The sequence below is a fragment of the Papio anubis genome, chromosome 7 (assembly GCF_008728515.1).
Source record: "Papio anubis isolate 15944 chromosome 7, Panubis1.0, whole genome shotgun sequence".
Taxonomy (NCBI): domain Eukaryota; kingdom Metazoa; phylum Chordata; class Mammalia; order Primates; family Cercopithecidae; genus Papio; species Papio anubis.
The window spans coordinates 125,405,379-125,428,579 of NC_044982.1; the positions used below are offsets into that span (position 1 = coordinate 125,405,379).

At 46.4% G+C, this 23,201-nt stretch overlaps 1 protein-coding gene across 6 annotated transcripts in view; it reads left to right on the forward strand.

Moving 5' to 3' along the window:
• DAPK2 (death associated protein kinase 2) overlaps positions 1-23,201 on the forward strand; it is a 142,015-nt gene that overhangs the window by 91,313 nt on the left and 27,501 nt on the right. For all 6 annotated transcript variants that reach the window (XM_021941731.1, XM_021941728.2, XM_021941729.2 and 3 more), the window contains exon 5: positions 17,294-17,423. In XM_021941731.1, coding sequence (XP_021797423.1) covers positions 17,294-17,423 — 130 coding nt within the window. The remainder of the gene's footprint in view (positions 1-17,293; positions 17,424-23,201) is intronic.

Here is a 23,201-nt window from a genome sequence, read left to right on the forward strand (position 1 = left end):
CTATCCTGAAAAATGGAGGAGGGAATACTTCCAAAAATTCTAAGAGGCCAGTATTATTCTTATACCAAAACCAGACAAAAACACATCAAATAAAACTATGGACCATATCCTTGATGAACATTGTTGCATTATATCAACAGAATTAAGGAAAAAACATATAATTGTTTCAATTGATGCTGAAAAAGCATTTGATGGAATTCAACATCCGTGCATGATAAACATCTCAACACAATAAAAGCCTTATATAACAGACCCACTGCTAGTATCGTACTGAGTGGGTAAAACCTGAAAGCCTTTCCTCTAAAATCTGGAATACAACAAGGATGCCCAATTTCACCACTGTTATTCAACATAGTACTGGAAGTCCTAGCTAGAGCAGTCAGACAAGAGAAAGAAATAAAGGGCATCCAAATTGGAAAGGAAGAAATAAAATTATCCTTGTTTGCAGATATAATCTCATATTTGGAAAAACCTGAAGACTCCATCAAAAAAATTGTTAGAACTGATAAATTTAATAAAGTTGCAGCATACAAAATCAACATATAAAAATCAGTAGTATTTCTATATTCCAACAGCAAACTATCTGAAAAAGAAATCAAGAAAGTAATCTCACTTACAATAGCTAAAAATAAACCTAGGATTAACTTAACCAAAGAAGTGAAAGATCTCTATAATGAAAACTATAAAACATTGATGAAAGAAATTGAAGAGGACACACAAAAAAATAGAAAGATATTCCACGTTCATGGATTGGGAGAATTAATATTGTTAAAATGTCTGTACTACCTAAAGCAACCTATAGATTCAATGCAATCCCTATCAAAATACCAGTGACATTCTTAACAGAAATAGAAAAAACAAAACCTAAAATTTATGTGGAACCACAAAAGACGCAGAATAGCCAAAGCTACCCTGAGATAAAAACAAAACTGGAGGAATCACATTATCTGACTTCAAATTTTACTACAAAGCTATATAGTAACCAAAACAGCATCGTACTGGCATAAAAACAGACACACAGACCAATGAAACAGAGTAGAGAACTCAGAAACAAATACATCTACAGTGAACTCATTTTCAACAAAGATGCCAACAACATAACTGGGGAAAGGACAATCTCTTCAATAAATGGTACTGGGAAAGCTACATACCCATATGCAGAAGAATGAAACTAGACCCCTGTCTCTTACTGTATATAAAAATTCAAAATGGATTAAAGACTTAAACCTAAGGCTTCAAACTATGAAACTACTAAAAGAAAACATTGGAGAAACTTTCTAAGACATTGGATTAGGCAAAGATTTCTTAAGTAATACCCCACAAGCACAGGTAGCCAAGAAACATAGACAAATGGGATCACATCAAGTTAAAAAGCTTCTTCACAGCAAAGAAAACAATCAACAGAGAGACAACCCACCGAATGGGAGAAAATATTTGCAAACAACCCATGTGACAAGGGATTAATAACCAGAATGTATAAGAAGCTCAAACGAGTCTGTAGGAAAAAATCTAATAATCTGATTCAAATGGGCAAACTCAGCACCAGAGGAAAGGTTAAAAAATGGGCAAAAGATCTGAATAGACATTTCTAAAAAGAAGACATACAAATGGCAAACAGGTATATGAAAAGGTACTCAACACCGTTGATCATCAGAGAAATGCAAATCGAAACTACAGTGAGACATCGTCTCACCCCATTTAAAATGGCTTTTATTCAAAAGACAGTCAATAACATGCTGGTAACAATGCTGAGAAAGGGGAACCCTCGTACACTGTTGGTGGGAGTGTAAATTAATATAACCACTATGGAGAACATTTGCAGTTCCTCAAAAAACTAAAAATAGAACTAACATATGATCCAGCAATCCCACTGCTAGATATATACCCGAAAGAAAGGAGATCAGTATATTGGAGAAATATCTGCACTTGTGTGTTTATTGCAGTACTGTTCACAATTGCCAAGAATTGGAAGCCACCAAAGTGTCCATCAGCAGACAAAAGGATAAAGAAAATGTAGTAAATATACACAAATAAGTACTATTCAGCCATAAAGAGAATGAGATCCTGTCGTTTGCAACAACTTGGATGGAACTGAAGGTCATTGTGTTACATGAAATAAGCCAGGTACAGAAAGACAAACTTTGTATGTTCTCATTTATGGAAGCTAAAAATTAAAACAGTTGAACTCATGAGAGATTGAGAGTAGAAAAATGGTTGCCAGAACTTGGATGGAGCTGGAGACTATTATCCTAAGTGAAATAACTCAGGAATGGAAAACCAAACATTGTATGTTCTCACTCATAAGTGGGAGCTAAGTTATGAGGATGCAAAGGCACGAGAATGATACAATGGACTTTGGGGACTTGGGGGAAGGATCAGTGGGGGGTGAGGGATAAAAGACTGCAAATTGGGTTCATTGTATACTACTCAGATGATGGGAGCACCAAAATCTCACAAATGACCACTAACGAGCTTATGTAACCAAATACCACCGGTACCCCCAAATCCCATGGAAATAAAAAAATTTCTGGTTGCCAGAGCCTAGGAAGGATAGAGGGGCCAGGCCAGGGGTTGGGGGAAGGGAGACTGGTTAATGGGTACAAATATATAGTTAGATAAATGAAGACGATCTAGTATTTGATAGCACAGTAGAGTATAGCCGACAATAAGTTATTGTACATTTTAAAATTACTAAAAGAGTGTAATTGCATTGTTTGTAACACAAAGGGTAAATGCTTAAGATGATGGATACCCCATTTATCCTGATATTATTATGCATTGTATGCCTGTATCAAAATATCTCACATACCCCATAAATATATACACCTACCATGTACGCACAAACATTAAAAAATAAAAAAAAAGCAGATCATGGCTTGCTCTTGCCCAAAAATCTGTGATGCGTCCTTGTTAGCCATAGGATGAATGAACCCACTCTTAGCATGGCGTTCTCGGGCCTTACTTGTACTGCCTTAGCCCTGTTTCTGGCCTCATCCACTGTTCCTTTCTCCAAAACCTAGCCCTGGGCAACAAGATACAGATACACATCCTGGCCTCTCTTCTCCTCTGTTTGTGCTATTCTCATCCCGGATGCTGCTGCTCTTCTTTTTTCTGTTCATGGACTTCCTGCTAATCACTCAAGGCCCAACAGAAGTGCCATTTCCTCCGGAACACCTTCACCATCCTTGCCACCTCTGAAAAGCATAACTAAGAACTAATCTGCCTTTCTGCTTCCATTGTTCTTTGTAAAAACTTTTTTTTTTGAGATGGAATCTTGCTCTGTTTCCCAGGCTGGAGTGCAGTGGCAGGATCTTGGCTCACTGCAACCTCCGCCTCCCAGGTTGAAACAATTCTCCTGTCTCAGCCTCCCGAGTAGCTGGGATTGCAGGCGCCAGTCACCATTCCCGGCTAATGTTTGTATTTTTAGTAGAGACAGGTTTTCACCATATTGGCCAGGCTGGTCTCGAACTCCTGACCTCAGGTGATCCACCCACCTCAGCCTCCCAAAGTGCTGAGATTACAGGCATGAGCCAGCACACCTGGCCCTTTGTACAAACTTCTGCTGAGCATTGATCACAGTGAGTCACTCTCTGCTACCTAGTGCCCAACACATGCTGAGTTAGTGTTGAACAAATGAGTGAATGGGTGAATGAAAGCATGAATGAGTGAATGCGTTAGTGAAAACCAGGCACACGTGGATGGCCAAGGCCTTTTCACGTCTTACCTGGAAAATACAGAAGAGATTGCAGGTGGATTTCAATGTATTGATATGAACATTTGTTGAAGGTCTACTGTATGCCAGGGGGTAGAGTGACAAACATCAGTGTGATATGGTACCTGCCTTCCAACAGCCCATCATCTACTAGGAGCTGGCCACAGTGAGACTCGGTGGGGATGCCATCGAAAATAAAAGGTAACCAGTTCTCACCAACAAATGCTCACTGCCAAGGAGTGCGCTCTCTGTCTCTGCAGAGTGGAGATCATCCTGGTGTGTGTTGTACATTCACCACAGAAAGCCCTCTGATGTGGGTAGGTGGAGGTGATGTGCATAGATGGTGTCACCTATCTTGATATAGATGGAAGGGACACTGGGGCTGACTGCCCTTCGGTACCTGGTAGCACCAGATGTACCTTCCACGGGATGGATCACCAGGAAACAGGGCTCAGTATCACCCAGGAACCTCACCCCCGTGCGTGATTCCAACACAAAGGGGCCTTGTAGAGGGCATTTTTGTGTGGTTTTGTGTTTGTTTTAGATTTGGGAGCTTCCCCTCTTTGTATGGGTGTGTCCTTCCCCCACTCCCAATCTGCACCCAAGCCTGATCCAACTTGAGAACTCAGAAATGGAAGGTGAAGTTTTCAGGCCTGATGGCATTTTATGCCAGAATAACACATCACGAGAACTGATGAAAATTCTGTGCGGGCCGGGAATCCAGAATCCCGGGGAGGGGGAAATTGCTTTATATAAATAGTGTTAAGAGGGATGAATCCTTGAGTAAGACATTCCAAAAAATCCGAATTCCTCTATGCCGTGAGTCATTCTGTGAGCTGTCCTTTAATAATGTGCGATGAAGTCTGCTGGCCAAGCTATCATGAGGATGATAATACTTCAAATGTGTGTGGAACTTTCTAGAACATGGTGTGTTTACATGTCTGTTTTCTCATTTGATCCTCACTGAAGTATAGGATCTTGTCACTTTTTTACATACAGGCAATGGAGATTCAGAGAGGTTAAGTAACTTGCCCAAGATTACACAGTATTAAGTGACAGGGCTGAGACTTGAACTTAACCAGTGAGGAAACACTAAACAAAGCTGGAGGTCACCAAATTTTATTTTACCAGATTCTAACATTACAGATTTCTTACTTCCTTAGGTTATGCCTTTTATACACAGTTAATCCAAAGCCCTATCCTGTGCCATAAATTTATCCTTTACACAGTTAATTTCTCATCTGGTTACACTGTGTTTTTTTCTTTCTAATAGTTGTTTTTCTGGCTGGGCACTGTGGCTCATGGCTGTAATCCCAGCACTTTGGGAGGCTGAGGCAGGAGGATTGCTTGAGTCCAGGAGTTTGAAAGTCTGGGCAACAGAGTGAGTCTCTACAAAAAAAAAAAAAAAAAAAAGTTTTTTAATTAGCCAGGTATGGTGGTACATACATGTAGTCCCAGCTATTCAAGAGGCTGAGATGGGAGGATCACTTGAGCCTAGGAAGTTGAGGCTGCAGTGAGCTGTGATTGCACCACTGCACCCCAGCTTGGGTGATAGAGTGAGACTATGTCTCAAAAAAAAAATTGCTTTCTCTTTCCAGTAAGTTATCCCTCATACTTAAAAAATTAATTTGTATTTTATTAATTATTATTTAATTAACAATTAATTTATTAATTGTGCATACATTTGAAAGTAGAACTTCTGCCTAGAGCTATTTCCATACTAAAACCTGACAGCATAGAGTGTAGGTGAGACTTGGTAGAAATCTAACTGGCAAGATCTGTTAGGATGAGACTGTAAAGGTTCAGGGCCAGACCAAAGAGTTTCTATCAGCAGTCACAGCATGGAAGTCTTTTTCCTTCAAAACTTTTTACTGGGAAAAAAATTTCAGAACACTTGAAGAAACTGGGAGAATACAATAGACATCATTAAACCCTCTCCTTGCATTCAACATTTGGCAATATTTGCTTTACTATATTAAGATTCCCATTTTGCAAGTGAGGGACCCAAGGCTCAAAGAGATGAGTAACTTGCCAAGATCACAGAGCTGGGATGGGTAGAAGTGGAATCGAAGCCCTATCTACCTAAGGATGGGGCCATCTTTAGCACTGGTTTTCTAAACACTGGACCCTGACTGCTTTTAACTTCCTTGCAGGCTTGCTTCAAAGTCATAACTCTTGGAGCCCAGCTCCTGGTGAGTTGGATGTAGTTGGTTTGGGAATTTCAATAGGCAATTAGCACAGATAGGGGACTGAAGGGGTGGCCTGCCCCTCCACACCTGTGGGTGTTTCTCGTTAGGTGGAACGAGAGACTTGAGAAAAGAAATAAGACACAGAGACAAAGTATAGAGAAAGAAAAGCGGGGGCCCAGGGGACCGGCGCTCAGCTTACAGAGGACCCACGCCGGCCCCCGTCTCTGAGTTCCCTTAGTATTTATCGATAATTATCTTTACCATCTTAAAGACAGGGGAGTGGCAGGACAATAGGATCAAAGAAAAAAGAGGAAATCGACAGTAAGACATATGAACAAAAACCTCTGTGACATGAATAAGTTCAAAGGAAAATGCTGTGCCTTGAGATGCATATGCAAACATCTCCATAAACCTTTTAGCAGCATTGTTTCAGTCTATCACATGGGGAGAAACCTTAGACAATACCTAGCTTTCCTAGGCAGAGGTCCCTGCGACCTTTGGCCATGTACGTGTCCCTGGGTAGTTGAAATTAAGAGAATGGTGATAACTTTTAACCAGCAAGCTACCTTCAGGCATTTGTTTAACAAAGACACATCCTGCACAACCCAAAATCCATTAAACCTTGAGTCACCGCAACACATGTCTCTTGCAAGGACAAGGTTGGGGGTAGGGTCACAGATTAACAGCATCTCAAATACAGAACAAAATGGAGTCTCTTATGTCTACTTCTTTCTATATAGACACAGTAACAGGCTGATCTCTCTTCCTTTTCCCCACAGGGGACTCCCTGAAGCACAGCTGGGTGCCCAGAATGCCTGAATCCAGGCCCAGGCTCCTCGCTGGTTAGATGGGGGCAACATCTATCCCAGCCTCACCCATTTGCTTTGAGGGTCTGATAAAGGGATGGGCAGGGAGAGCCCGTGGCAGATGCTGGTGTTGTGTGGCACAGACCGTAAAGCCAGGGTGCTGCTTAGCCCAGGACTGAAAGCCAGTGGTCCTGGAATGGCCTTGAAATTGAATTTTTATTTCTCTCCCTTTATCCCATGAGAGTATAGAGACAGGGCAGGTAGTGGTTTTCTTTTCTGCTTTACCCAGTAGGGCAACAGGAGGTCAGAGCCACACAGTGGCCTACCCCAAAGGAGGAGGCAGCCATGGGTGATAGCCAGAGGCTGTGGTTTAACAAATCCAAGTGCAACTGAGTTCAGGCCCTTTCCTAAGCCACAACTGTGGGTTTTCTGGTAAAAACATGGAGCTGGGCAGCAAACTGATGAGGCACCAGAGCTAGGTTGGAAATGGCAAACCAGCAGGCAAGAGTGATCTCAGAAGGAAGGCTGGCATCAGCTAGAGGAAGGGAGGCTGTGTGGGACAGTGGAAAGCTCACAGGATTTGGGGTCAGCCTGCGCTTGAATCTCAGCTCCACTACCTATTAGCTGAGGCATTGTGGGCAAATGATCTCTTGTGCCTTGGTTTCTTCATCTGTAGAACTGGGGTCGTGACAGCACTTGCTTCACAGGGTGAGGACCAAATGTGAAGTGCTACAAGTTTTGTTCTACACGGACCTCTAGGCTGGGTGTGTGGAGGGACGCAGGAGGAGTGTAAGAAGCAGGCCCTGCCTTCAGCAAGTGTGCTGTCTGGCAGTGATATGCTTTGGATCTGTGTCCCCACCCAAATCTCATGTTGAATTGTGATCCTCAGTGTTGGAGATGGGGCCTGTTGGGAGGTGACTGGATCATGGGGGTGAATTTCCCTCTTAGTGCCTTGGTGCTGTTCTCATGATAGTGAGTTCTCACAAGATCAGGTTGTTTAAAAGTGTGAGGCACCTCCCCTCTCTCTCTCTCTCTTGCTCCTTCTCTGGCCAGGTAAGATGTGCCTGCTTTCCCTTCGTCTTCTGCCATGATTGTAAGTTTCTTGAGGCCTCTCAAGAAGCAAAAGCTGCTATACTTCCTGTACAGCCTATGGAACCATGAGCCAGTTAAATCTCTCTTTTTCTTTTCTTTTTTTTTTTTTTTTGAGATGGAGTCTCACTCCATCGTGCAGGCTGGAGTGCAGTGGTACGATCTCCGCTCACTGCAACCTCCGCTTCCCAGGTTCAAGCGATTCTCCTACCTCAGCCTCAGAAGTAGCTGGGGTTACAGGTGTGTGCCATCACACCCAGCTAATATTTTTGCATTTTTTCTTTTCTTTTTTTTTTTTTTTGAGACGGAGTCTTGGTCTGTCGCCCAGACTGGAGTGCAGTGGCCGGATCTCAGCTCACTGCAAGCTCCGCCTCCCGGGTTTTACGCCATTCTCCTGCCTCAGCCTCGCAAGTAGCTGGGACTACAGGCGCCCGCCACCTCGCCCAGCTAGTTTTCTGTCTTTTTTAGTAGAGACGGGATTTCACCGGGTTAGCCAGGATGGTCTCGATCTCCTGACCTCGTGATCCGCCCGTCTCGGCCTCCCAAAATGCTGGGATTACAGGCTTGAGCCACCGCGCCCGGCCTTGCATTTTTTCTTAGAGATGGGGTTTTGCTATGTTGGCCAGGCTGGTCTTGAACTCCTGACCTCAGGTGATTTGCCCACCTCTGCCTCCCAAAGTGCTGGGATTACAGGCATGAGCCCATCAGGTATTTCATTACAGCAATTCGAGAATGAACAAATACAAGTGGGGAAGGCAAGACTAACTCACAGAACTCTTGGCATTGGTTGGTGCTATGGGTCAAGCTTGTTGCATGAATGGAGATGGGAGAAGGAAGAAGAGCTGGGCTGCATATCCAGATGATGCTTCTGGAGGACAGAAGATTTGGGCAGGGCCTGGAAATGTGGTTAGGAGTTCAATAGACAGATGATAAAGATTCTCATTCTGGAAGGGAGAGACATCATCAAGGAAACAGTCACAGAAATTAAGATAACACCTATAGGCCTCTTTATATGCTTTATTTGATCCTCCTAGTAACCCTCTTGAGGTAGGTTTTATGATTGTTATTCCTAATTTATAGGTGAGAAATCTATGCTGAGAGAGGTTCAATAACTTGCCCGGTGTCAGGCTGCTGGTAAATAACTTGTCAGGCTGCTGGTAAATGGCAGAGCTGGGATCCGAACCCAGATTCCAAGACATGCGCACTTAGCCATTATCTATATTCTCCAAGAGCAGGATGTGCAAGAGATGCCTATGTGACTGCATTGGCCCATTTCTTTATTTGTCCAATAAACAATAACTGGGCCCTGCTGTAATGCCAGCCACCCTTGGGTGCTGGGGATGGAAATGAAAGGCAAGGCTCTTGTCCTCTCTCATGGGGTTTTAATACAGCGGGGATAGGATATGTAAGGAAGGAATTGTAGTGCAGCTGGCTTTCTGCTAGAGGCGTGTGCAAGCTGGGAACAACTAGCTCTGTGTTGGAGGGGAGGGAGGTCATAGAAGAAGTTCCAGTGTGTGTGGGAACTGGGTGGGGAGGGGGAGAAGGAGCTTGTCAGGAAGGCTGTTCCAGCGGAGTGAACTGCAGGGTGGGATGGAGTAATGAAGAGGTGGTAGGCATGTAGCAGAGGGAAAGCGGCAGGCAGTAGGGGGCAGGGCAGCAGGGCCTTGAATGCCACACAGAGGCAGGCACTGGACATGGGCCACACTAGAGACTTGTGGGGAGGGGCTGCCTGTGGTCCCATCGACAGTGTGTGAGGAGAGGGAGCTGAGCACCCTGGAAACCTGTCCACAGAGGCCTGACATGGAGCGGCCTTTGTTTCTCAGGTTGCCCAGCACTGCCTGAGTAATCTGGGGCTGTGCTTGACATGGCCAGTGAAGATTGGTAGGTAGCTTCCTTGTCCCTACAGCACAGCCCTGGCTGGGCCTCTGCTTTGCTGAGCAGAGCAGCCTCACTCAGTAGCAAGCAGGCCACACGGGCATCTGGAGAGGGTGCCGGGCTGGGGGTTCTTGCTCAGTGACCTTGGTAGTTTCTTGATGTCTCTGGGCTGCTGTGACATGAAGGGACTAAATGATCTCTGAGGTCCCTTGCAGCCCCAAAAATGTGAGTCTGGGGGTGAAATGGGGTGGGAGGAGGGAAACAAGCTGAGTGGGGAGGAGGAGGTGGGTGTGTGAAAGGGTATGGCTGTTCAGCTGAGTGCAGGTAATTCACCATTCAACGGGGATTTGGTCTGAGCTCCCAGGGATGACTGTTCATGCTGCATCCCAGAAAAGAATGGGCAAACAGAGCCGCTGTTCTCTGAAATCTCACTGGGTGCCGCTCCTTACATAAACCATCTCTCTCAATCCCAGAGCAACCCCATGGCTTAGTAGGTATTGCCCCCATTTTGTAGATGGGAAACAGCCTCTAAGAGCTCCAGTGTCTTTGTCCAATTTTCATATTGTGAATAGCAGAGCTGGGATTTGAACCCAGACTTGCCTTTTTCTTTTGTACTTTACTACATAGCCCCGAAAGGGTGTCTTCATCCTGCTCAGACTTCAGGACATGTTGTGCTGGGCCCATAGGCCATGGGTGCCCCACCGGATGACCACCTTCTCGTCGGCACCACAGCAGGCACCTCTGGCCAGATCCCCCAGAGCACAAAGGAGCACATTGGCCTCTCCCATGGGTGCCTCCCTAGTGGGATGAGCTGGGTGGGTTTGTTTTGACAAGGGTATTTCTGCCTCCTGGTGGCAGGCAGGCCCTGGGCTGGGCAGTGACAGCACCTGTGGGAATGTGACCCCTCCTTCCAGCCATGCTTTGGAGGTGATGTCAGGTGTGTGGGTGAAGTATTTGGTTGAAGTAAATAAAGCTGGAGGAGAACGACAGGAGTGAGGAGTATGGATAGGATCGGACTGCCCCAGAGGGCACTCTGGCTTGGACCCAGCAGTGTGTGGTTGCAGCAGCCTGTTCTTCCTTCCTGACCTGGGGCCAGGAGACCTGGGCCTTTACAAGCCCTGCCTTAGAACCCAAAGCAGTAGGAATTTTCCCAGCCAGCTTGGGAGGTTGTGCCATCTCGAAACTGCAGAGCCTAGAGCTTGAAGGGGCTTTGGATACCATCCACTGCCTGACTCAGAGTTGGGGGGCTGAGGCCCAGAGAAAGGACGTGGCCTGCTTAAGCTCACACGGCCTTGGGTGGTGGAGCTGGATGTGCAGTTTTCCAATCCTCAGGCCTGGCTTCTTTTTCACCACGCTGCTCTGTTTGAGGAGGGAGGAAGCAGAGAAGCTTAGACTAAATCCCTGGGGAACTGCCACTTTGCTGACCCTTAGCTTCCTTTTGGACCCTCCCTTAGTCCCATTCCCTCCTGCTCAATCCCCATCACAGTGCACTCTGGAGCCCCTAGTGGTGGTGCGGGGCCTCCATGGGGCAGAAAAGGAGGAGCCTCTGGCCCTGGATTCTTTCAATTCATTTCCCCAAATATTAATGGAACATGCAGGATGCAAGACGCCACAGGGGATGCCAGGAACCCTAAAACCAATTTGAATTTTCCCAGGGAAAAGGCTTCCACCTAGGAAAGTGGCATCACCTGTGAGAGACAGTCTACAGTTTAGGACTGCCAGCAGGCCAGGGTCATCAACACTGAGGGGTTAGAGTGCAGGGTCGGGGGAAGCTCAGTGAGAACTAAGGGAGTTAGCTGGGTGTTAGGGTGGCTCGTGTCTGTAATCCCAACTACTCAGGAGGCTGAGCGGGGAGGATCACTTGAGCTCAGGAGTTTAAATCCAGTCTGGGTAACATCTCATCTCTTTTTTTAAAAAAAAGATTCTCTCTCTTTTAAGTAAGGGACTAAGAGGAGGCAGGGTTGAGGGGGAAGAGGCTCTGAAAATGAAGAGGAGTAGGAGAAGCATTCCAAGCCAGAGCAAGGATGGAGTTGAGATGTCGTTCTGCAGTGGTAGTGCCCACCCTGCGGGGATATAGAGCAGGTACAGGCAAGGGATGGGTGATGAGGCTGGAAAGAGAGCATGGGGCAGTCAGTGCCTTGACTACCTCAAATATCAGGCAGGGCGTTTGGACTTTCTCCGGTGGCCAGTGGGAACACTGAAGATATTTAGCCAGACTCAGTGATGTGTTGGGAAGAAAGGGATTGGACTGCTAGGGAAGCCCCCACCCCACTGCTCCCCACTGACTGTGACATTATAAACTGTTGCACCTTGGGCAAATCATTTAGCCCTGTGTGAGCCCCGTTTGCTTATCTGTGAAATGGAGTTGATAACAGCACCTGTCACTCAGGATGGCTGCAAGGATCACACAGAGCACTAGCATCAAATCTGACTTAGTAAACATGCTGTAAATGTTAGTCCTTGCCCTCTGTCCTGGCTGTCATCAGGCCAGTAGTGGAGCTTGGGACAGCAAGAAGGAAGCCTGTCTGAAAGCAGGTGGAGCTTCAGGTTTGGGGGCCCAAATCCCCTGGCCAGCCTATAGGCACCGTGGTGGGCTAGGACGGAAGCAGAAACATCGCTGGATGGCAGGGAGCCATGGCCTCTGTTTACTCCCAATCAGGGCAGGTCTGAGTCTGTGGGTATGTCTGGTCCAAATGGCCCAATGAGTGGTGAAGGTGGGGACAAGAACCCGGGTCCTAACCACCCAACAGAGCATTCCTGCTGCCCCATGGCCACCTTCCAGCCTGAAACTCCCAGGCTACATCCCTTTATCCAGACCCAGCTTGGGTGTTCCCCCTGCCAGGACCTCTGTTTTCTCATCTGACTTGAGGACCTCCTGCTCAGGAACTCCTGAGGCCAGGGATGGGGTCTGGGGCTACTCACTTGCATGGAAGCATCACCAGAAGAAAAGGCAACCTGGGGTAGGACGCAGGTGCCAGAGGAGGAAACAGCTGTGTCTGAGCCAGGCATGAGGTTGCCCCAGGTTGCCAGGCCAGAGTGGCATTGCTGCTTCTGTCTGGGATAGATTTTTTTTTTTTTTTTGAGACAGAGTCCCTCTCTGTTGCCCAGACTGGATTACACTGGTACGATCTCAGCTCACTGCAGCCTCTGCTTCCCGGGTTCAAGCAATTCTCTGGCCTCAGCTTCCTGAGTAGTGGTGACTACAGGCGTGTGCCACCACACCCAGCTAATTTTTGTATCTTTTTTAGTAGAGTCGGAGTTTCACCATGTTGGGCTAGTCTTGAACTCCTGACCTCAAGTGATCCACCTACTTCAGCCTCCCAAAGTGCTGGGATTACAGGCATGAGCCACTGCACCCGGTCCCCCTGGGCTAGGTTAATAAGACCCCTGAGAAGCAAGGAAGGGGAATCATTTAGTTCAGTGGTTAGGAGCACAGGCTTTGGGGCCTGAGAGATAAAGGTTAAAATTCCTAATGAGGGATAATACAAGCTAATGTTATAGTCTTGGTTTTGTTGCTTTTCTTTTCTTTTTTTCTTTTTGACAGGGTCTCACTCTGTTGCCAGGTCTGGAGTATAGTGGCACAATCATAGCTTATTGCAGCCTCAACCTCCTGGACTCAGGTGATCCTCCCACTTCAGTATCCTGAGTAGCTGGGACTACAAGTGTGTGCCACCATGCTGGGCTAATTTTTAAATTTTTTTTTGTAGAGACAGGGTTTCGCCATGTTGCCTTGGCTGGTCTTAAACTCCTGGGCTTAAGCAATCCTCCTGTCTCTGCCTCCCAAAGTTCTGGGATTACAGGCGTGAGCCACCACACCTGGCCAGTCATGGTTTCTTTTTTTTTTTTTTCCCAAAAGAGGAATGGCAACACCCAGCACGTGAGGTAGTTGAGAGTTCAATGAAGTATAAAGTATGTCGCATGTTTGCTTAGCACTGGGTCCTGTATATTGCAGGGGCTTAATCGGGGCACCTGTCTTCACTTAGGGCACATATATTGAGCGCCTGCTGGATATCAGGCTCTATCCCAACCTCTGGGGAGATGACAGGAACAAAACCCTTGGGCAACCCAGTAGAGGGAGACAAGCAGGCAAGCTCATCAGAGTAAGAAGCACTGCATTCGGGTATTACAGGGTACTTTGGGAACTGGGGAGGGTGGTAGGCAGGGAAAGAGCAGGAAAGGCCTTCTGGAGGAGGTACTACCTTTGCTGAAATGTGAATAGGAACTAACCAGGTTTGGGGTTGGGGTAGTGCGGGGAGAGTGTTCCAAGCAGGAGAGAAGTCACCTGCTGTGTGTTAGATTCTTAGGGTGGGGCTGAGGACAGATGGGACTGGGGGGGGGGGGGGGGAAACATGATCTTGCCCTGAGGTTCTTTGTTGTTGTTGTTGTTGTTGTTTTGAAATGGAGTCTCACTTTGTTGCCCAGGCTGGAGTGCAGTGGTATGTTCTCGGCTCACTGCAGCCTCCGCCTTCTGGGTTCAAGTGATTCTTCTATCTCAGCCACCCGAGTAGCTGGAATTACAGGCACATGCCACCACACCCAGCTAATTTTTATATTTTTAGTAGAGATGGGGTTTCACCATATTGGCCAGGTTGGTCTTGAACTCCTGACCTCAGGTCATCCCCCCAGCCTCAGCCTCCCAAAGTGCTAGGATTACACGCGTGAGCCACTGTGCCCAGCCTGCCCTGAGGTTCTCATAGGCCAGTGGGGAAACCATCTCTCCTGGACTGTGTGCCACAGAGGTAAGTGGATGTGAGGAAGGAGACTTCCCATCTCTCAGGCAGCGTTGCCTTGGAGATTTCAGCCTCAATTCTTCCCCTCCACCACCTCATCCCTGCTGCTCCATAGTCCTGGGGATCACCACATCTAGTGTTTCCACCTCCGCCCACTGTGGCTCCCACCCCCAGTCAGCGTGTGGTGTGTGGCAGTGTCCTAGGCCCTCAGCTATGGTGGTTGGGAGGGCTGGGGCCATGGCCTTTCAGCACCAGAGAGATGTCTCAGGGTCTTTTCCCTGGAGGAGAGGAGAAGTTCCTAAGAGGGTGAAACTGTCTATCTGGGAGATAGTTGGTAGTCGGGAGGTTGCAGCTGACTGCATGGGTGCCAGGACACTTGGGGTCCGTGGGTAGCCCCCAGTGGGATGTTCAGGGGTGCTGGAGTGGGCCCACTTTCCTGGATCCTCTCCAGGTCATAAGCTGCCCTCGCCTACCCTCATGCTCCTTTCTGTATGGCCTTGGGGAAATTTGCGGTGCCTTGGGGAAAGACTTGGACACATTTTCAAAACCGTGTTGAGAGTAATCTCCAGAGGGGAAGAGGAATAAAAAAGCAAAAAATGCAAAAGGAAATGTGTTATTTATTTTTTTAAAAAAAGGAAAAAAAGTTGGGGAAGGCCTCAGCCAGCTCCCTTGAGTGGAAGTTTCCAGCTGGAAGGTCACAGAGACCATAGGCAGCCAGGGGCACATGGGGGAAGGCATCCGTCCAGATTCAGTATCAGTCCAGCTAACAGCTAGGGTCACCCTCAGCACGCCAGCTGCTATGCTGTGCACTGCAGGGGCAAAGATGCAAAGATATGAATCCTCCTTCCAGCTGAAGACAGCTCTGGTAGAGGAGCTGTGATAAAAACAGCAAAGGACCGCTAGACAAGAGAAAGCATGCCAAATATTCATCACAGAAAGGTTCAAATAAGCTTGGTGGGGCCTGGAGGAGGGTGGGCCTCACTCCTGGGGGTGGTGGAGGGTGCTTAGGGTTGCTGAGGAAAGTCTGCAAGAACACGGTGGATTGAGTTAGACTTTGAAGCCCAGCTAGGATTTCAATGGGCAGAGACTGAACAGAAGGCTTTCCAGGCAGAGCGGATGGCGTGCGCAAAGGTGCAAGGTATGGAAGCCCTTGAGTGCTTTAAGAAACAGGGATGTTCGATTTTCTTAAATTTTTTTTTATTTAATAGCTTTATGGTGATATAATTCACATACTACATAATTTATTCACTTAATGTGTACCGTTTACGAAGTTAAATAACCAACACCACCATCATTTATAGAAAATAGAAAAGAAACCTTGTACTCCCCATCTCTGCATTCCCCCAATCCTAGGCGACGACTAATCTATTTTCTGTCTCTGTGGATTTGCCTATTCTGGGTATTTTGTATCAGTGGAATATTTTTTGTTTTTGTGACTGGTTCTTTCCCTTAGCATGATGTTTTCAAGGTTCATTGCTGCTGTAGCAGGTATCAATACTTCATTCCTCTTTATATTTAATTTAATTTAATTTATTTATTTATTTATTTATTGAGATGGAGACTCACTCTGTTGCCCAGGCTGGAGTGCAGTGGCATGATCTTGGCTCACTGCAACCTCCACCTCCTGGGTTAAGCGATTCTCCTGCCTCAGCCTCCTGAGTAGCTGGGACTACAGGAGTGGGCCACCACACCCAGCTTTTGTATTTTTTGAAGAGACAGGGGTTTTGCCATGTTGGCCAGGCTGGTCTCAAACTCCTGACCTCAAGTAATCCACCCGCCTCGACCTCCCAAAGTTCTAGGATTACGGGCGTGAGCCACCGTGCCCAGCAGTATTTCATTCCTTTTTATTTTTTTGACTTCATTCCTTTTTATGGCCAAATAGCATTCACATGTGGATACTAGATGTGCTATGGGTGTTCACATCTTGTTTATCCATTCATTCACTGTTTCCCCTTCAGGGCTATTGGGAATATGCTGCTGTGAACATTTGTATACAGATTTTGTGTGGATTGTGTTTTCGGGACATTTCCTTTAGAGTGGAGTGAAGGAAAGTTGTGTGGTGGGAGAAAGTGGGTGAAGCAGAGGGGACCATAGTCTGAGTGGTTGTGTGGGAGTGAGAAGGGAGAGCTCAGGATTCCATTGCAGCCTCACTGGGAGTTTGGGATGTGCGAGGGCCAGGCCCATGGGTGTGTGAGGGGCTGTCCCCTACCCCGCACCCACCTGCATTGTTGTGTCAGACCTGGCAGCTGCTTGCTGGGCTGGAAATAGCCTGAGCGGCTGGTATTTTCCCTGGAAATGGGGTGCATTTTTTCCTGTGTCCTGCTGAGGACCAAAATTAGTTAAACACAGAGAGAAATGTGGGCTACACAGTTAATCTAGAGGAGGGGAATGTTGTCAACAGGAAGCTGGCTGGCCAGGGGAAAGAGGCAGTCAGGAAGACCAAGTCAGTAAGCCAAGTATAAACAGAGGCTAAGCTGGGATGTCCCCCTCCCTTTCACACTCACACAGCAGTGCTGGGTTTGTTTACAGGAAATGCTGCAAGTATCTCTGACCCCATTTGACAGATGGGAAAACAGAGGCACTGCATTAAAGGGATCTGCCACTCAGAGACAGAACGGAGATGAAGGCTAGAGTCTTCAGTTCTGCTGTGAGCAGAAGGTTTAGTAAAACCCAGGCCTTGCCCTCAATGCTTTGCCTGTCTTTGAGTTCACAGAGAAGACTGAGGACACAAAAACAAGGAAGAGTTTATGCTGTTTCAGTCTCCTAAAAAGAACACCAAGTCCCACCCCAAACCCCAAAGCCAAAACACAAACCAACCAGCCTTTAATTATCGTCTTTTTTTTTCTTTTCTTCCTTCCTTCCTTTTTTTTTTTTCTCCTTTTTGTTGTCCAGCCAGAAAACATTATGTTGTTAGACAAGAATATTCCTATTCCACACATCAAGCTGATTGACTTTGGTCTGGCTCACGAAATAGAAGATGGAGTTGAATTTAAGAACATTTTTGGGACGCCGGAATTTGTCGGTGAGTTTTAGGCCTGTTTCTCTCTCAGCTAAGAATCTGGCATCAAAGGTAGAGATCCTGGGAAGAAACCTGTGTCTGGGGCTATGGCCTCTGGGCAAAGAGATGATACGTTGGGACATCCCTAGAAACCTAATGGGTGGAGAAGGAAATGTCTTGTTGGGCCTGGGGGTGAGGGCCCAGGTGTAGCCTTTGAGTGCTCAGTGGGGCAAGGGCTGAATGGGGCCCAGTGGCTCTCAGTGGGGCTACAGCCTATAAGGTTAAACCCTCGCAGCCCTGGCTCCACCTCCTGCTCTTAGATGAGTTTATTCTTGTGAAGATTTAAAATTACCTCGCCCTCTTGAATTCCCATAAACTCAACCTTCTCTGAACTAGCTTTTGATTTCCTGAAAAGGAAAAGGGAAATCATCTGCCAAATTCCACATCCACCCACTCGCCTCTCCTCTATGCCTGGCTTTATTCATGCATGGGGGTGCCCAGCTCCAGTGAAGCCCTGGCTGCTTTCTCTTCCCTCTGTTTCTCTCACCCTTGGCCCAGACCCCTGCCTGTTCTGTACCCCAGAAGCCTCCTTACAGGGCTTGGGGAGGAAGTTGGGATCATGAAGAAACAGCCTGTACAGGGGGAAGGAATGAGCCCTGAGAACCACCATCTGTGTATCTGCTTTGGGAGTTGGAGTGGTCTTGGAGACAGGGAGGGCATGCATGATGTCCTCAAAATCTGGGTGCTAAAACTTCTGACCACAGTCAAATCAAAAAGAAAGAATGTGTCAGGCGAACCTCCTGATGGATTTTCAGGCTCTGCAGCCACTGTAGAATGCTGTTCAGAGACCCCACAGATCCCAGGGCAGGAAGCCCTTGCTGTATACCAGGCACTATGTCTCATGCTCTACAAACATTCTCTTAATTATCTTCAAATGGCTTCATGAAGCAGAGTTAATTATTTTCTCCAACAAGTGACTTGTTCAAGGCAACACAACCAGTAGGCAGTGGAGCTGAGATTCAAATACAGATACAGCCAACAGCAAAGCCTGTGCTCTTCCCGTTATGCCAGGTTGTCTAAGGAAACCCTGCCCTCAAAGAGCTTACAATTCAGTTGTAGAGACAAGACATCAAACCACCAAATAAGAGTGCCAGAAGGATCTTTTTGGATTCTCTGGTCCAGTTTAACATATGTGGAGATGACAGGCTGGGGGATTTTAGTTAAGGTCAACTCAAGTTATTTGTCACCTACCGTATGACAGATATTAGGTGATGTATGGGGGACACAGTCATACTCAGAATGACACACCCAAGGTCACAAGTTGGTGGCCAAGCCAACTTAAACCTGGGGCACAGACATCTAGACTCGAGCTTGTCTGAAAGAGCAGTTGCTACCCACCATTCTCATATGTGATAAAAACGCATGTCTATTAGTTAAATTTATTCTAATTGTTAACAATAAACAACTAGAAACTCAGAGCAATAATGGAAGAGGTGTCACAAGACAGGATGTGATTAAGTGTAAAGCAAGTGAAATAGATGTTCTGAAAAGACTGTTCATATGAGATATCCACTCTGGCAAAGTCAATGGGATCAGTCATGGCCTTGAGTGAGTGAGGGAAAAAGGTCTGGTGTTGGGGTGGGAGAGGTATCGGAAGAGGGGTGGGGAGGGAGCCAGAGGAGAGGAGGAACACCTCCCAGGTTCACTGATACCCCATCAGGGGAGTAAGGCCAGAGTAAGCCATTTATCAGGGACAAGTCACTGTCCACTGCAAATGGAGCCGAGAGTTCACACTAGACTGTTCGTGTGAGTGGGTTATTGATGGATGAGGCTGTACTATGGAGAGTTTTGTCCAGTGGTATGCTGATAAATAACAACCAGGTCTCAAAAACAAATTCCCTAATTTATAGCATTGGCCAATTTCAAGATACTGGCATATTGTCACTCAATACAGAGTTGGAAAGATATATACATCATTGACTTTTGTGAGCCAGTATGGTTTTGTTTGCACTGGTTTTGTCTTACCTTAAAATATATAAGATGACTTCTCCAAACCCTTGGCTAAATTATGATGACTTTCTTTCCCAAGACCCCTGAGAAACAGGTTATAACCATTTTCCCCTGCTCCTACCATTCCTTTGATATTGTAACCTGAGACCCAGGGTCAAAAAATTAATGTCAGCTTTTATTACTAGGGTGGATTAGGTGTTCTAAAAAGCCCTCCAGCTACAAAACTGGATTTTTTTTTTTTTTTTTGAGACAGGGTCTCACTCTGTCACCCAGGCTGGAGTGCAGTGGTGCCATCATACCTCACCACAGATTCAATGTCCTGGGCTCAAGTAATCCTCCCACCTCAACCTCCTGAGTAGCTTGGTCTACAGGCATGCACCATTATGCCTGGCAAATTTTTAAAATGTTTTGTAGAGGTGGGGTCTCACTGTATTGCCCAGGCTGATCTCAAATTCCCGGACCCAAGTGATCCTCCCACCTCAGCCTGCCAAAGTGCTGGGTGACAGGTGTGAGCCACCATGCCCGGCTTACAAAACTGGATTCTTGAGAAAAATTTTCTTTTTCGTGAAATTCTGGTCTCACGGGAAGTAAGAGAAATCTTTATTTTTATTTATTTATTGAGACAGAGTCTCACTCTGTCGCCCACGCTGGAGGGCACAGGTGTGATCTCAGCTCACTGCAACCTCCACCTCCTGGGTTCAAGTGATTCTCGTGCCTCAGCCTCCCTAGTAGCTGGGATTACAGGCACCCACCACCATGCCTGGCTAATTTTTGTGTTTTTAGTAGAGATAGGGTTTCACCCTGTTGGCCAGGCAGGTCTCCAACTCCTGACCTCAAGTGATCCCCCTGCCTTGGCCTCCCAAAGTACTGGGATTACAGACGTGAGCCAGTGAGCCACTGCTCCTGGTCAGAGAAATCTTTAAACATAGTAACTCCTTCAGCACCACCTGTCCCACCCCCAAAAGCTGATGAGTTGGAGCTAGAGCAGTGAGCAGCAAGAAAATTCAACAGAAGGACCTCCCCTAGAGGTAAGTTCGCTTGTCACCACTTCAGTTAGAGACTAGCAAAATTTAGACGTTCAAGGACATAAGATACTGGAATTATCAGATGTTGACTATAACATCTGATGGATGGAATATATACACTAGTGGAATATACACATTAAAGTACATTTTATATACATAGAAATAAAAGGTAGACTCACAAGAATGAGCAAGCAACAAGAGGTGTCAAAAATGACCAGATGAATTTTAAAAAGAACTGGATAATAGAACTTGAAGGAATTTAATTGCTGAAATTTAAAACTCTGTGAATGGGTTAAACATCAGATTATATACAGCGAAGGAGAGAGTCGAAGAATTGAAAGAGCTGAAAAAAGTTAGCTAGAGGCCGGGCACGGTGGCTCACGCCTGTAATCCCAGCACTTTGGGAGGCCGAGGTGGGCGGATCACAAGCTTGGGAGATCGAGACCATCCTGGCTAACACGGTGAAACCCCGTCTCTACTAAAAATACAAAAAATTAGCCGGGCGTGGTGGCGGGCACTTATAGTCCCAGCTACTCGAGAGGCTGAGGCAGGAGAATGGCGTGAACCCGGCAGGCGGAGCTTGCAGTGAGCCGAGATCGCGCCACTGCACTCCAGCCTGGGCAACAGAGCGAGATTCCGTTTCAAAAAAAAGTTAGCTAGAGCACCACAGAGTGACAAAGACGTAGAAAATGAAAGAGAGGAAAAGTAAGAGAGTAAAAAGAGAAAACCCATCACAGGTCTCTTTGGAATTCTAAAAGGAGGAAATAGAGACAAAAAAAAAGGAGAAGCACTATTTGTTTTTTGTTTGTTTGTTTGTTTGTTTGTTTGTTTTTTGAGACGGAGTCTGGCTCTGTCGCCCAGGCTGGAGTGCAGTGGCCGGATCTCAGCTCACTGCAACCTCCGCCTCCCGGGTTTACGCCATTCTCCTGCCTCAGCCTCCGGAGTAGCTGGGACTACAGGCGCCCGCCACGTCGCCCGGCTAGTTTTTTATATTTTTTTTAGTAGAGATGGGGTTTCACTGTGTTAGCCAGGATGGTCTCGATCTCCTGACCTCGTGATCCGCCCATCTCGGCCTCCCAAAGTGCTGGGATTACAGGCTTGAGCCACTGCGCCCGGCGAGAAGCACTATTTGAAGAGAATGGCTGAGAATTTTCAGAACTGCATCCATGCATCCACAGACACAGAAAGGACAATACATACCATGCAGAAAAAACAAAAATCTTACCTAGATACATTATAGTGAAACTGAAGGGTACCAAGACAAAGCAGTCAGAGAAGACAAATACCTACAAAAGAACAATAATTAGATCAACAGCATATTTCTCCAAACAACAGTGGAAGCCAGTATCCAGTGGAATATTATCTCCAAAGAGCTGACGAAAAATAAAAGTAAACCCATAATTGTGTGCCCAGAAATATATCTCAAGAGTGAGGACAGGCGTGGTGGCTTATGCCTGTAATCCCAGCACTTTGGGAGGCCAAGGCGGGTGGATCACTTGAGGTCAGGAGCTCGAGACCAGCCTGACCAACATGGTGAAACCCTGCCTCTACTAAAAATACAAAAATTAGCCAGATGTGGCGGTGCACGCTTGTAATCCCAGCTACTTGGGAGGCTAAGGCAGGAGGATCACTTGAACCCAGGAGAGAGAGGTTGTCGTGAGCTGAGATCGCGCCATTGCACTCTAGCCTGAACAACAGAGTGAGATCGTGTATCAGGAAAAAAAAAACAAAAAACAAAAACAAAAACAAAGAATGAGGGCAAAGATGTAAGAAAAACAAAGAAGAACAATTTAAAAACCCCCAAAACATTGATATAGCGTTTACCACCAATAGACCATCATTAGCAGAAGTTCTAAAAGATGTACTTCTGAATTAAAGAAATGAACTCTGAAGGGAAGCCTCAAAGCAAAAAGTAAGAGAAGCAAAGAAATCAGTAAATATTAAGCAAATATAAACATTTTTCTGCCTAAAATTGTGATGATGGCTGGGCGCAGTGGCTCATGCCTGTAATCCCAGGATTTTTGGGAGGCCAAGACGGGCAGATCACTTGAGGCCAGGAGTTCGAGACTAGCCTGGGCAACATGGTGAAACCCTACCTCTACTAAAAATGCAAAAAATTAGCCAGGCATTGTGGCTCACGCCTGTAGTCCCAGCTACTCTGGAGGCTGAAGTAGGATAATTGCTTGAACCTGGAAGGCGGAGGTTGCAGAGAGCCGAGAGAGCACCACTGTACTCCAGCCTGGGCGACAGTGAGAGTGTGTTTCAAAAAACAAAACAATAGGCTGGGCACCATGGCTCACACCTGTAATCTCAGCGCTTTGGGAGGCTGAGACGGGCAGATCACCTGAGGTCAGGAGTTCAAGATCAGCCAGCCTGGCCAACATGGTGAAACCCCAACTCTACTAAAAATACAAAAATTAGCTGGGAGTGGCGGTGGGTGCCTGTAATCCCAGCTACTCGGAAGGCTGAGGCAGGAGAATTGCTTGAACCCAGGAGGTGGAGGTTACAGTGAGCCAAGTTGGCACCATTGCACTCCAGCCTGGGTGATAAGAGCAAGACTCTGTCTCAAAAAAAAAATAGGATAAAACTAAAACATGAAGAAAATGTTAGATGGATCAGTGTTTAAAATTAACGTTCTGAGGTTTTTAGATTGTTAGAGGAGCATCAAAATGTTGATTTATATTAGAATTTGTTAGATATCCACAGTTTTGTCTCAAAGATAGTTGTTAAAAAAAAGAAGTTGGGGAAAAAACAATGAAACCGAAAG